The 15,822-nt window shown below is 29.0% G+C and overlaps 1 protein-coding gene across 1 annotated transcript; it reads right to left on the reverse strand.

Annotated features, from left to right (window-relative positions):
* Positions 1 to 4,260: 4,260 nt before the first annotated feature.
* LOC122274451 lies at positions 4,261 to 5,705 on the reverse strand. Its single transcript, XM_043083486.1, has 2 exons — positions 5,369 to 5,705; positions 4,261 to 5,156 (listed from the first exon to the last, which is right to left on the reverse strand). The coding sequence occupies exons 1-2, from the start codon at positions 5,703 to 5,705 to the stop codon at positions 4,261 to 4,263; spliced, it is 1,233 nt and encodes a 410-aa protein (XP_042939420.1).
* Between the last annotated feature and the right edge of the window lie 10,117 nt (positions 5,706 to 15,822).

Genomic DNA, 15,822 nt, shown 5'->3' on the forward strand with positions numbered 1-15,822 from the left:
AAATCGATAATGTTTATATTTGCTTTGATCCAGAATTTTGCTTTCTGCAGCATATAATAAACAATATGTTAGATAATATATAAGAATAAAAATTTGAAATGATAAAGCAAAAAAAAAATGTTTTACCTCCATTGGCTGTAAACTTTTCATTAATGCAGCAACATCACAATTTTTTGTTATTTCTCGCAGACCAATTGACGATAATGGTACAGGTGGATATGTTAATGATCTTGCAATAATTTTATCAAGTGGTGCATCATTGATTGTTGCCCTTAAAATTTAAAAAGAAAATGCAAATTAGTAAAAGGATGAAAAAAAATAATTTAAATATTTAACATGTATGTATTAAAAATATGTAACAAAAATAAATATAAATTTGATTATTTGTTTTTTAATTTATGGATGAAAAGTAAATATAAGTAAGAAAATGAAAAATAAATAAAATTATTTAAATATTAATTACCATTTTCGTAATTGTTCTGCTTCAGGGAGGAGAGGATTGATTGTAAAGATGCTTGTTGGCCGTGATGATAAGGACAAACCTGCATCATAAATATTGATTATTATTATTTCATAAATATATTTTTTATGAAAAAAGATAATAATAAAAATTATTTAAGATACCATTGTATGAACGAACTTTCAGTTTTGTTGCAAGTATGATTGGTTTTGTCTGAATTATTTCAGAAATTTTTTGACATTCATCTTTGACGAATCGGCCCCACATAGTTAAGCTGACTGGATTTAAGCTATAATACATAAAATATAGAAATTAACAGAAAATTTATTAGAGTCAAAATAAAAAAGAATGCTTGAAGCATAAAATTAAAAGATTGTTTTACCTTTGATCTATGACATAAATTTCTTGAATAGCAATTAGTCCATTTGTTAATGTTATTTCTTTGGATGGTTTCATCTGAATGGCAACTGCTAATAGATCTGATAAAAAAGATTTAAACTGTTAATTGATTTATATCAAAAAATTTAAGACAAATAATAAATTACCTATTTCTGCAACTGAGTCTTTGTAGGGATCCAACTGATCAATAGAAATGAAATTGTATTTCGGTAGCTCTAAATGGATTTCATCATTTGGTACTTCTTCGATGATTGTCTTAGAATTTAAAATCCACTGAAACTCGTATGATTCTGTTCTGAATTTTGGATCTAACGGCTTAACAAATGCATCTATGATATAATATGATTGGAAGATATGCAGAGAGTTTTTTCTTGAATCAATATCATTACCAAACATGGTTGCTTGAACACGATTTCCCTGCATTGTTTGAAAAAATTTAAGTGAGAATATTTTATAATATTTTTTTTTTAAATAATTTTGAAAGAATTGATTTTTTTTTTTTAAAAAATGAAGTAATTTTGAAAATAAAATGGAACTAAATATAAAGAAAATGTAAATAACAGGAAATATAAATATTTTAAAATTTAATCTAATTTTTTTAATGAAATAGAAATTGTAAAAATAGATATTATACCTCTTGATCAATTAAGGTCAAATTTTGATATTTGACTGATGAGTGTTGTGCAGTTCTTTTAGGAGATTTCTCTGCGACAATCATTTTGATTTTCCATTTTTTTGTGGCTGGAGTGATATCTTTGATTGATGTAAAAATTGGCCGCATCTTCAAAGGCTGCAAGTTAAAAAAAATAAAGTGTAAGTAATAGAATAAAAAGGTAGTATATAGAAAATGAAGTTAACAAAAATGTAAAATAAAAACAAGGAATTAATAAAATGTTAAAAAAAAATTGTAGTAAATTTATAGTTTTGTTTTAGAAATTAAAATCTATTATAAAACTTATATTTAATTACTTGCATGATTTCAAGTAGCAGCAGCAATTGTTAACAATTCTGTATATACAATATTTTTTGTTGAATTATTTTCTGGTTCTTCTATTGAGATTGGTCGTATTAAAATTTTGACTGCAGAAATAGTCTTTGCTCTTGATAAAGCCACATATAATTGTCCATGTGAAAAAACTGGTTGAGGCAAGTATATCCCAACAAGATCTAATGTTTGTCCTTGTGATTTGTTTATACTCATTGCAAAGCTTAATCTGATAGGAAATTGAGTTCTCTTGAAAGGGAAACCACTGTTCTCATCCGGTCTTGGCAAAAATGGAATTCTAGAAATAAAAACTTTTTTGCCACTCTGATGGCCAATTGCAATTTCTGCATGAATCACATTATGATCAAAATTATGACAAATCAGTCGTGTTCCATTGCATAATCCTTTTGAAGGATTAATATTTCTAAGCAACATGATCGGACAATTCTGTTTCAGCAACAATTGATGTGGAGGGAATCCATTTGGAGTTAATGTATTTAAGAAATCTTCCATGACTGCTTGTTCAGATGCATCTATTGTTTCGTCAAAGCTGTAATACTGTTTCATCTCTCCTGGAAATCTTTGTATCAATAAATTGTTTATCTCATCTACATAACTGTTCTTTGGTGCTAATATGGCACGATTCATCATGTTTGAAATATTCATTGAATATTCTGAAATATCATCAAAAATAGCATCCAACAGTTGATCCAAAGAAGTACTATCGTCTTGATATGGGATTAACATTGTTGTAGGAATCTTGACATATTCGTCAATTGTAATTGGTGGCATTCCATTGCCCAATTCCAATATGTAGTTTGAAAAATCTGGATCTAATCTGGCACGCATATTTTCAGTCAAATGAATCTTTGTTAATATGGGCCATAGATAAGAAGAAACCAAGCTAGCATCAATCTGTTGTTGTCTTGTGCCTTTAGGAACAATGGGTAAAATTTGACGAAAATCTCCTCCAAATATAACAACTTTTCCACCAAAAGGTAGTTCTGAATCGTTGACATCTTTTAGCATTCTATCTAATGCCTCCATGGCTTCCTTTCTTGACATTGGAGCTTCATCCCATATAATCAATTTTGTTACTTGTAGCAATTTTGCAAGTTCACTTTGTTTGCTGACGCTGCATATAGAATTTTTGTTACTATCTAGAGGTATTTTAAATCGTGAATGTGTTGTTCGACCTCCAGGTAAAATTGATGCAGCAACACCAGATGAAGCAGTTGCAATAGCAATTTCATCTTTTGATCTTATTTCTGCAAGAAGTGCTTTATACAAAAAAGTCTTTCCTGTTCCGCCAGGTCCATCTATAAAGAATGCAGCATTTTGATCTGAGAAAACTTTTTCTAGAACTAACTTGTAAACAACTTGTTGTTCTGTATTGAGCAATGTTGATGCAAGTATATCTTCTTCTGGAATTGAAACAGCTAATTCATCATCAATTTCTCTAGACAAAAGTCATCTTCATCAAAATGAATGTTTTGATCAAGAAGTTGAAATGAATTAATATCTCTACCCATTGATTCAAGTGTTGTGGAGATGGAGTGTAAAACCTGCATTCTCACATTTAATAAAGAATGTTCAGTTGTTTGAAAATCAGCTGACATGTCTTGCTCAAAAAGTTCCCAAAGATATCTTGGATTTGCTGGATTACAATAGACCAAAATGGTTGCAAATAGTCGCCGCAAATTAGAAGGTGTTTGATAAAGAGATGCTTCTTGTAAACATTCTTCGATGCTGTTATCTCTTTGTAATAAACCGTGCATTGTAGCTGCTTCACGAAATGTGGGAGCTAAAACACCATTAATTGTCTTGAGATCATCAAATGATAATGGACCTCTTATATGATTCAATAAAATTCGCAAATAATATTTTCACCTTCAGAAGGATTTGCTGTCACGATTCGGCCTATAACAACTTGTTTCTTTCGAACAGTCCACATTTTGTATTGTTGACTCCAAACATAAAATTCTGGAAATTCTTTATATAACAATCTTCTGGCATTTTGGTCAACTTGATTTGTAGAGAAAAATTCTGTCAACATTGACTTTGCAGAAAGATCAGAATTAATAACGTTTGTCAAGTTTTCATGTGCTCGGAAAGTTACTTGGTGCTGATTTTCAAGATGTAAATGTAAGTTGTAGACTGCTGGATGCACCTCATTGATAATAAATCCATATATTCTCCACATTGCCTCTGGCGGAGCAATCCATCGGGCTGATTGAAATTGTTGAATTTCATCAATTTGTTGATTGGTTTGTTCAGAAACCAAATTAAAGGCAACACGGTCATGACCTTTGTAAACATACTTATAAAGGTATTTAACTGCCTTTATTGTAGAACATATTTCGACATTGATATGGCAGTCAAACATTGCAAGCAAGTAAGGATTGTATGGAACAACCTATCGATTATCCAAATCATGACCTCTGATTTTGACTACTTTTTTGTCATCAGCTCGTCTGTATATTGGAAAACAATCATTTCCAATAGTTGTATTTCTGACAAATTGTCTTGGGTAACTATTTTTGCAATGACCATTCCTTTTCATGCAGACATTTGCAGGATTCAAAATTCCACACGGTCCATGCATCATATGCTTTGTAACAGCTGTATAAAGATGTAAGTTCTTGTTTTTGTCAGGTAATTCTGCAGAAACAATTTGATCAAAAGATTCAGGTGCATATAATTTCCAATCTCGACGTAGGATGATCAAAAAATGTGCATGGGGAAGTCCTCTTTTCTGATGTTCAATAACATAAACATATGCTGAAACTTTTCCAAATATTTCCCACTTGAATAATTGATCCTTCAATTCTTCTAACTTTGCTTTGAAGACTCGGGCAATTAAATCAGGACGATTTTGAGTTTCTTCATGTGGTTTCAATTCAGCAGAGATTTCTTTCCAATTTGGGTTGCATGTAATTGTCAGAAAGATATCTGGTTTGCCATACCTTTGAACTAAAGTCATTGCCTCCATATATCTTTTTTGCATATCCCTTGGACCTCCAATAAAAGATGATGGTAAAATTATTCGCTTTCCAATTCTAGAAGCATTTGTTTCTCCAACACTGATGCTATCCACAATGCCTTGATATAATTCAGATCGAATGTGTTGCTGATTGCTACGAAAATAATCTAATCTTGACGTCTCAATTTTAATATACATATCAACAACAAATTGTTGAAGCAATCGGCCAGAGACCAGAAGAATAGAATTGATATTTTCCCTGATTTGTAACTTATAACAATAGTATTCGCGGCATGAAACAAATGAATCTTTTCTTTTTCTTCTAAACACTACAAAAAATTATGGCTAAAAATTTAACAATTTCGATATTTAATAAGTAAATTGTAAATAAAATGTATAAATCATTTGGAATTGTACGTATAACCTTGATCTTCTTGTCTAAGTAATTCTTCGGCAGATATTAGTTGATGTGGATCAATTGATTGTGCAGTATGACTATGATTAGACATAAATGCACTTCGTCTGTTGATTCTTTGTATACCTTGATGCCATCCAATATCACCAAAAGGAAACAACAATGGATACTGAAGTGGATCATAACATCCATAGTAATATTGAACAATGTGACTTCCACCAACATGGTTGTAAACAAAGATGTCTCGAGGTGTTATTTGATCTAGAGTATCATCTTCAACCCAAATTGCTGCAACTTCTGATGATGTAGGAGCATTATATACACGTTGATCTAAACCAGGATCTGATCTAATGCATATTTTTTGACATTCCAAACTTGGTAAATCTCCAAGAGAGCGAAAAAATCTAGAATATGGATTGACACGAAGAATATCCATGAGCTGTGCAATAACTGATGGATCCATTCTAGTTGAATCAAGAATCCGATTTTCAAATTCATGTTCGGCATCATAGAAATATAACTGTAAATTTGAAGGCCGACCATTTGAAGGAAGTAAATCAGAAAGATAATGATAGATCTGTCCTTGAACTCGAAATGTGTAAATACCTCTATTTCTTTGACTTAAGTTTCTGTCAAATTTAACTCCAAAAGATGTAAAAGCAAACTTGTTGTTATATGTTCAAACGTACGTCCGAAATTGTAAAGATTCAGGATTGTTTGAGACAAACAAAGTATAAAGTTATTCAGGAACAGCATTTGTTGCCAGAGAAATTGATCCATCAGTACAGCAAAAATTGTTAGTTTCATGGAAGAATTTCTTTGCTTTGCAATGTCTGCAAGATGGCATGTTTGGTAAAGAAGAAGCTTCAAAAGGAATATTTTGTAGTATTTGTCTATGTGTAGAAGAACGACGACATCTTGTACCTATTGAATTGAAATAAAAATATAATATAATAAAATTATTTACAGTTAATAAAATAATAATGAATTTACCAATATATTAGAAGTGAGAAAAAATACTATAATATAATGTTTAAAATAATTTTAATTTGTTTTTTTTTTAATTTACCTAAAGATATTGTTGCAGAGGTCGTCTGAAGAGTTGACTGTGCTTCCAAAATATAAGGATCCTATTTGAGCAAAAAGATCATTTTTTGATAAAAAAAAAATCAGATGTTAACATAAAGAAAAAAAAATAGTAAACCTGTTGGCTTGTTAGATGTTCAGATATTTGTGCTGTTTGTATCCGTGTAAATGCAGAACTTTCGCTCAGCAAATCCATAGATGAATTTGGAAACATTGAAGAATCTGATATAGTATTAAAAACTATAGATTCAAGTGAATTTGTTGTAGAGAGATCAACAGTTCTAGAAATAGATGCTCCTTGTGAGGAAGAAATTTGATGAGATGCTCCTTGTGAGGAAGAAATTTCATAAATGCTGTTGACATCAGAAAGACGACATCTTTTGGATTGTGATTATTCAAAATTACTATTTTGAACATTCCTGATATGCGGCAGATAATCATTGGATGTGCCATCAATAGATGTATTGATTTGATCCATATATGATAGTTCTAAATGTATTGGCTCAATTGAATTAATCTTCGCAGCTTTTTTCTGAGCATATCTTTCTCTAGCTTTTCGACGAATTTCAGCTTTTTTGCCTTCAGGCAAATCTTTATATAACATCTTTTTTGTTAATTGTTTTTGAGAAGCTTCAATAACAATATTTTAATCGTTACATTACAATAAAAAGAAATAATAACTTATGAATTTAAAAAAAATTCTATTATTTGTTCGACAAAAATTAAAAAGTAAATATATTAACGAAATAAATTAAAGCCTAACAACAATTAATATTAAACCTATGCATGACAGACAAATTTAAAATGAGTATAATAATAATAAATAATAAAGATATTTCAATATAAGATGACAAGTAAAAGATGTAAAATTTAAGAGAAAAAGTTTTTAAATGCAAAAATTATAAAAATACACCACAAATTTTTTTAATAATAAAATGAAATACTTACCAATTTTTTGATCAAAGATTAATCTTCCTTATACTTTGCAGCTTTAGACAATAGAGCAATTCCTATTTTTGACACAAAAAAATCATCAAAAGATTTAGAATTTAGCTTTTATTTTCAAATTTAATAAATTTTAAACATTTCATTAAATTTATATAAAAATGTTAATAAAAAATGAAATTTCTATTTGTTTTGTACAAACATTAGCACTAAAATTTTATAAATAGGTGATTTGCTTTTATTTTTATTAAAAATATGTTTTATTCTTTATTTATTGCAAATATTTTAATTTAAACAGACATTTCTTTTCCTAGACAAAATAGATTTTTTAACTAAAAGCTTTTAATTGTAATTAATTGAATCAAAAATTTAAATATATATTATTTTTTATATAAAATTTTTGCTCAAAAATTAAATAAGTTCACCCAAATTTTAAATAATATGTAAGATTATTACTATATTTTAATTTAAAAATTTTATTTTTTTGTTCTGAAAAAAACTTATCACAAAATTTAATTCCAAAATATATAATTATTATATTTGAATTGAGATATATATAGAAAAAATATTTTGTGAAATAGACATAAATTAAACATTTTTATAGAAAATTGATTCATCAAAAAATTAATACAAACAAAGAAAAAAATGGTTAAAAATACATGATGAATTTTTTTAACAGAAAAATAAAACACTTACCAATTTTTTGATGAAAGATTAGTCTTCCTTGTACTTTTCAGCTTTAGATAACAATGGAATTCCTATTTTTGACACAAAAGAATCATCAAAAGATTTAGAATTTAGGTTTTATTTTCAAATTTAATAAATATTAAACATTTCATTAAATTTATTACAAAAATCTTAAAAAAAAATGAAATTTCTATTTTTTTTCTGCAGACATTAGTACTAAAATTATATAAATAGGTGATATTTTTTTCTTTTTATTAAAAATATTTTTTAATCTCAAATCATTGCAAACATTTTAATTTAAATACACCTTTTTTTTTCCTATACAAAATAAATTTTTTAAGTAAAAGGTGTAATTAATTGAATTACAAATTTAAATATATATTATTTTTTATCTAAAATTTTCATTGAAGTATTAAATAACTTCACCCAATTTTAAACAATATGTAATATTATTACTGAATTTTAGTTTAAACAATTTATTTTTGTGTTATGAAAAAAACTTATCACAAAAATTAATTGCAAAATATATAATTATTATATTTGAATTGATATATATAGAAAAAATATTTTGCAAAATAGATAAAAATTAAACCTTTTTAAAGAAAATTGATTCATCAAAAAATTAATACAAATTATGAAAAATGTATTTAAAATTCACAAAAAATAAATAAATTATCTAGATATATTTAAATTTTTTTATTGATTTATACATTCTTAAATAAATTGTTGTACACATAAAAATTTTATTTATTATATAAAAATATTATTATTTATTTTGCCAAATATTATCAAAACTGCAAAATTTGTAATTTATAAATTTTTTTAAAACTTTTAACATTCATTTTAAAAATATATTACTCGATAACTCCTTAAATTTGATATTTAAACAAATTCCATACTTAAACAAAAAATGAACAAAAACAATTATAAAATATTATTTAAAAAATTTGATATGGGTGGCCTAAAATTAAATTTGTCAATTTTTTATTAAAAATTTTAATCATTATAATTTAATTTTACAATATTATCTCTTTTTTTTTTACTAATATGATATACTCATAATTTTACTACAATGAACATTTCAGATAATTATGTTTTTTCTATCAACTTTTTCATAAAAAGGTAAACGATTTTAGATAAAACGACACTATTTACATATTTTACATTTAACAAGTAATTTTAAATTTTAAATAATATTTATAAATATATTGAATTTATCTATTTCTATTTTCTCAAAAAAATATTGATGAACAAAAACAACTGTTTGTTTTCGATATATATAATGCATCATTTGGATATGGTTAAAATTTAAAGAACGAATAAAATAAAAGTTCACAATTAAATTAATTATTTCAATTCTTTTTACATCTTAAATATTTATTTACGTCATTTCCTTTCTAAATTAATCGAGATTTCAAATGGATATCTACTGTCATCCAAAATTAATGAAATTAATCGAGATTTCGAATGGATATTTATCATCATAATTAAGGTTAAATAATAAATTTTGATTTAAGCGCCGTTCGGACTATTACTTTACGTGATAAACCTTACGTGAGCAACAAATTTCAAAAACACAAGGATTTTTATTTTTACATTTTGATAACAGAATAATGTTAAGATGTTAAAAAGTTTTACTAAATATAACAATTTCAAGAAAAAATACTGAGAATACTTTTCGTTTATATAATTACAAATAAATGCATTGCTCAGATTATATAGCAAATATTATGTAAGGATCTAAATAAATTTTGGAAATGAATTTTCATTTAGCAATTTAATTTAATTAAATCCGCAACATTTACATATCTATATATATAGAAATTACAGTAGATTTGTTTACTTTTACTTGCAAGGAAGAATATTCTAAATGTTTTGAATTTAATTGTCATGACGCAAAAATTTGCTACATATTACAAAACAGATATAAAACAATTTCTAGAGGTTATTGATGCAAATAAATTATATAAATATTTACATCAAACTAAAAATGTACTAATTTACATCAAAGTACGAATTATTACAGCGCTTTTGTAACGAATACATAGTCCAATTGTCCGGTAACATACACAGATATCTTTCAAAGAAATAGTCCCAATAATAATACAAAGAAGAACACGTTTCTCGTGATGAATGATAATAAGGTTTATTTTTTGTCTTTCACCAGGGATCACAATTTTTTGGACCGGTTTAAAAAAAATAAAACTTCACAATAATTACAAAAAATTTAAAGCAGACACATAAAAGAGGCTTTTGGGATCGCTAATAAAACCATATTTCTGTTTCAAATTAAACAAATTTGCTTCACTTTTGAGAAAACATAAAAGAATATTAATGGTGGATGTCAAATAACTCTGAATTTCGTTGAAAATCACCTTACTTAAGATACAATTTTGGAATATTAAAAAAATGAGTACAAAATTTCAGCTTCAATTTTCGTGTTCAATATTGATTAAAAACAGAACTGATAACACTGAGCGGTGACTTAATAAAAACCATGTTAATGTTTAGGATAAGATCAATTACATTCTCTTCTTAGATAAAAACATTGTGTGCAAACAAACGCTTTATAATGTTTTTTTAGAACATTTGTTTTAGTACGCAACAAAATATACAAGCCTAAAGTCGCTTTTAAAAGATACTCTTAGGATTAATTCTTTTAAAGTTCAACAAAACAATTAGTCAATTATATAATAAACGCGCATGAAGAAATGTGGAATTAGAGATACCAATTTCGTAATGAACAGCAAAATTAGAGATAGCAATTATATAATAAAGACATATCAACAAATATGGAATTAAAAGATTAAACAGCAGTGCAAAAACAGAAAGTTTTCAAAACTTGAAAGCACCTAAAAGAATAAAGGAATTAAATTAAATATCTATTCATACTTCCAAAATATAATATAACTAAAAAAGAAAACTAAAGATATATAAGTCCATGTTCGAACAACTATATAAATTTGATACCTGATGTTATCAACAAAACCTATCATACAAGAACATGAATACTTATAGAATTTACTAAAAACAAATTAAAATTATATTTAATCTAAAATTATATTTACTAAAAAAAAATTACAATAACTAAACCAAAAAGAATAAAAACAAAAGAAAACTTTGAATATCTGTATATCCAAGATATTGTCCAATTCATAACTTTGAATGAATCACAAAAATATATTATAACAAAATTGAGCAGCCAGCCAACTTAAGTTTTAAATCTTATTGTTCAAAAAATACACGTAATAAAAATGAGGATTCCACAAAATTAAAGTTAAAAAAATTATAAAATCTACAAACCTTAACAAATCAAAACAACAAGCTATGTAACAATATCTTTATTATAATTTGGTCAGTCATCAATTAACATAAAAGATGTAATGCAATAACTTAGTTTGAAATATATGAACAAAAAATAGTACACAATAAAACTGCCATCAAGATAACAGCTAAAACTATAACAACTAAATAGCAAATCAAAACAATAAAAACACATCTAACACAAAACTATAAGAGACAAACCTTAAAGAAACTGAACTGTAAAACAAGAAATCCCGATTCCCTGCATCAAATACAAACAAATTAGAACTATTAAATGCACAACATAAGCAAACAAAATGCCGAAAAAAAAAATTTCAAATCAACCGTGACAATACAAATCGGTAGTGAACAAAATACAGTGTCCAAAATTCCAGCCACAAAAAACTCAACAAATCTATACATAATTTTGAAATCAGAAATGAATAAGTCAGTAAAGCAAACAAAAAAATGCATTATAAAATATAACAAAAAAAATAAAAATCGTGGTCTCAGAGAAATGGCAAAAGAACAACATCAAGAAAATCCTGTGGTCTCAGATAGATACACTCAAATCTAAAGCCGCACGTACAATAGGCTGTAATGTATTAACCATATCATGCTTAAAAAACCAGCTCCACAACGAGCAAAAACGGTGACCTCATAACATTTCAGAAAACAACAAAAGGTAAAAAATTCCGCGGTCTCAGATAGATACAATAACATGTAAAATAACACAAAAAATGAACTTTACATCAATAAAGAAAAATGAAACAGAGAAGAGAAAGAAAGAGAGAACCGAAGAACCGAACGGACGAAGCAGAGAAATGGACACTCAAAATGACCGAAAGGCAAGAGCCAAAACAATTAAACTCATGCAGCCAAATGACCAAAAAGGCCCAATCGCAAATGACAATAAAACCCCAACCACATGGACACACACAAGACCAACAAAAAGGACAAAAAAGAGCAACACTATAAAACACAGAAGTTAAAAAGCGAAGGCAGAACTTACTGTAGTTTAGCGTAGCTAAAAATGAAGTAAATTCACGCACAGAACTTAAAAGGCAACACTTCAACATAATATAAAAAGAAAATAAAAAACATTACTGCAAAAATATAAATAAGATAATTTCCTACACATGAACACCATAAAAATTGATGAAAACAACATTTAAGAACCTGAACCATTAAAGAAATAATAGAAACTGAATGATAAATAACCTTCGACGGAAAAGGTAGAACTTCTGAGGTCAACAGAAGATTTGTTTATAAAACCAAAAGAAGCTCGGCAGACATTTGAGGAGAGATGGAAGCATGATAGAAATAAATGATACAAATGAAATTAAGAAAGGAACTTTTATAAGCAGGTTAAAGACGTAAACAAAAAAAGTAAAAGAAAGGACGAGCAATAAAACAACGATTGACATCTGGATACAGAGCTGAGAGGGTTTTATAAAATAAGTCACTGTTTTGCAATTACCAATAAAGTAGCAAAGTAACAAGACAAATCCGGCAAAAAAAATCTCTGAAACAAATCTCTACCACGCCGGCAAATCATCAAAAAGTAAATACAGCTATATTAATTTGAAGTCAGATTCAAAGTATCTAAATATGTTTAAATATTTATACTAAATTGACCACAGAAAGATCACCAACAAAACTTCATTACATTCACGTCAGATTGAAAAAATAATATAGCTAGAAACCGACTAAATTAACCAAACGAAACATGAATAGGACAAGACAGGACAGGACAACATTTAAACTAAAGCATAACTGCGGCAAAACAATAAAAACACTACAGTTTCCATCGCATCAATATTACGGAAGCATTAAGTTGCCATCCTATCAAAATAAATATTCAAATAAAATTAATGAATTGAGAATCCAAAATAGATGAAGGAAATTGATTACAGAAAAGACAAATACTAAAAATCGAATAAAACCAAAATTCATTAATCAGCCAACCAAAATGACCATAAAGGCCCAACCGACAATACCAATAAAATCCCAAACACAGACACGCAGAAGGACAATATAAAGGGCAAAAAAGACAAATGCTATAAAAGAAAGGATTTAAAAACGGAAAGCAAAAGTTAATGTAGAGAGTTGTAGCTAATCGATTCTCGCTTATAATATAAGTACACATATACATTATGTACATATCTATAAGTACATACAAAGATATGTCTTAATTTTTAAAAATATGAAATGCATCATTGACCGCGGATTAAAAATCTTAAAAATCAGAAAAGAGATCTAAACTATAATCTAACTTTAAAATACAACAACGAAAATAAATCCAAAATATTAAATCCATCATTGACCACCGCATAAAAACCGCGAAAAAAAACGCAAATAACATCATTGACCACAGGTAAAAAGGCAAAGAATAAAGAATTCATCATCGACCACGGCATGAAAAACACGTATGCAAACCGACATGGCAGGAAAAAATTTTTTGGCATAAAAACCCAAAAAATAAGTCCAAACTTTAATACAATACCAAAAACAAAACACGATTAATGACAACGGCACAAATAGAAAATCAAAGAGCAACAAAATTTTTTTTCCTTTTCGAACGTTTAGGAAAAACACAAACAATGACAACCGAAAAAGCACAATGAGCACCAGAATAAACACACCGAACATAACAAATAAAAAATCCAAAAATGAACATTCAAAAAAGGCCACAAACAAACGATCGGAGAAGATGAAACAGAACATACCTACAATAAAAAAAGAATCGAAAATCCAAAAGAACGGAACTCAAAGGAACACCACAACAAACAGATACAAGCACATTGTAAAAAAAAAATCATCTTTCTTCGTTTCCAAAACAACCGAACCGAAGGCACCCACAACCAAACAATAGGAAAAAAACCCCATTTTTCTTCCTTTTCGAAGTCTCCGAAAAACCACAACAAACAGATACAAGCACATTGTAAAAAAAAAAATCATCTTTCTTTGTTTCCAAAACAACCGAACCGAAGGCACCCACAACCAAACAATAGGAAAAAAACCCCATTTTTCTTCCTTTTCGAAGTCTCCGAAAAACCACAAACAATGAGAACTACAAATCAACATCGAACACCAACAAAAGACACAATTTTTCTCCCCTTTCAGACCCACCCGCAACCAAAAACAAAAGGAGAATCGGAAAAACCCACAAAAACCCAGAAAAGGCAAGAACCGACGGAAAAGATGCAAAAAAAAATCTACAAAACTCGAAAAGCAAGACGAAATAAACCACCGGAGAAGGCGAAACAGATCAAAGAAACAAAAAAAGAACCGAAAAACCTAAACTAAGCAAACGGAAAATAAACACACCCGGAACGAAATCGGAAAACCCAGAAAACCCAAAACAGCCGAAACCAAATCCACACCAAACAAAACACAATCAGAACCAACATCAAAAAGCCAACAAAAGTCACTCAGAACCAGCATCAAACAATCGGCCCAAGAAGATGAAACAGAGGAGAGAAGAAAAGAGCAAACCGAAGAACTCAAAAGAACCGAACGGACGAAGGACACTCGGAATGACAGAAACGAAAAGCCAAACAATTAAACCCATGGACCGAAATGACCAAAAAGCCCCAACCCCAAATGACAATAAAACCCCAACTACACGGACAGACACGGACACACACAAGACCAATGAAAAGGGCAAAAAAGACAAATACTATAAAATACATAGATTAAAACGGAAAGGAAAATTTACTGTGCATTACTGTAGCTAATCGATTCTCGCTTATAATATAAGTATAGATATATAAACTAAATTTTTAACCAAGCCCATTTATTTAAAACACAAACCAATTTTTAAAAAGGTTAAGCCCAACATGAGTTAAATCTATGGGCTGTTATGGTAAACTAGATTATGGCAAGAAAAGTATTCCCTTCTGAAAACTGAAAACTGAAGACTGGGATTCAAAATAAACGAGTTACTTTTCCCATCAGAAACAAAATGCACAAAAGAAAGTTAAAAAAGTGGCAGCAAAAACTTACCCACTGAAATGGAGGAATCAGAAAACGGGGACACCAAGGAGAGACAACAGAGCTGGACGATGCAAGATTGAGCATGAGATACAACGAACTGGGGGTTGCTGGAAATTTTTTTACGGTGGTTTCCGTGGGGTCTTGACGTGGTGGACACTCGGTATACGTAGTGGTGGTTTGCAGTGCTTACGGTGGGGGAGTAGGTGCCCTATTTTGAGAAGCCAAAAACAGGGGCCCTTTGGTGATGACTAGGGGTGGTTCCACATGGTTTACGGTTGGGTTATGGCGGTCTAGGGCTAGCGAACGTGGGGCAACTTCCCGAGATGGAGTGGTGGCTGTTTCAAGTTGTGCACACAGCACACTGCCTTGTTTCGGTGAAGAAGAACAGGGTGCTACTTGGTGGTGTTGTTGTTCATGTGGGTGCAACGATTTTGCGTAGGCTAGGCAGTGGCTAGTGTCTTCCACCATGTAGGGGAGATCTCGGCAGCGTCGGGTGGTGGTGCACAGTGGGACTGGGTTGTACTACGGAGGAGGGAGTAGTACCATTTGCTTGCTAGAAA

Source organism: Carya illinoinensis, chromosome 8 (genome assembly GCF_018687715.1).
Source record: "Carya illinoinensis cultivar Pawnee chromosome 8, C.illinoinensisPawnee_v1, whole genome shotgun sequence".
NCBI classification, from domain to species: Eukaryota; Viridiplantae; Streptophyta; class Magnoliopsida; order Fagales; family Juglandaceae; genus Carya; species Carya illinoinensis.

Bases quoted from the DNA above. Each gene is read 5' to 3' on its own strand.
- LOC122274451 (XM_043083486.1), bottom strand. From the start codon at position 5,705: ATGGATCCATCAGTTATTGCACAGCTCATGGATATTCTTCGTGTCAAT. The intron at 5,157-5,368 runs GTATACAAAGAA...AATTTTTTGTAG, and splicing joins TGATATTGGATGGCATCAAG to TGTTTAGAAGAAAAAGAAAA.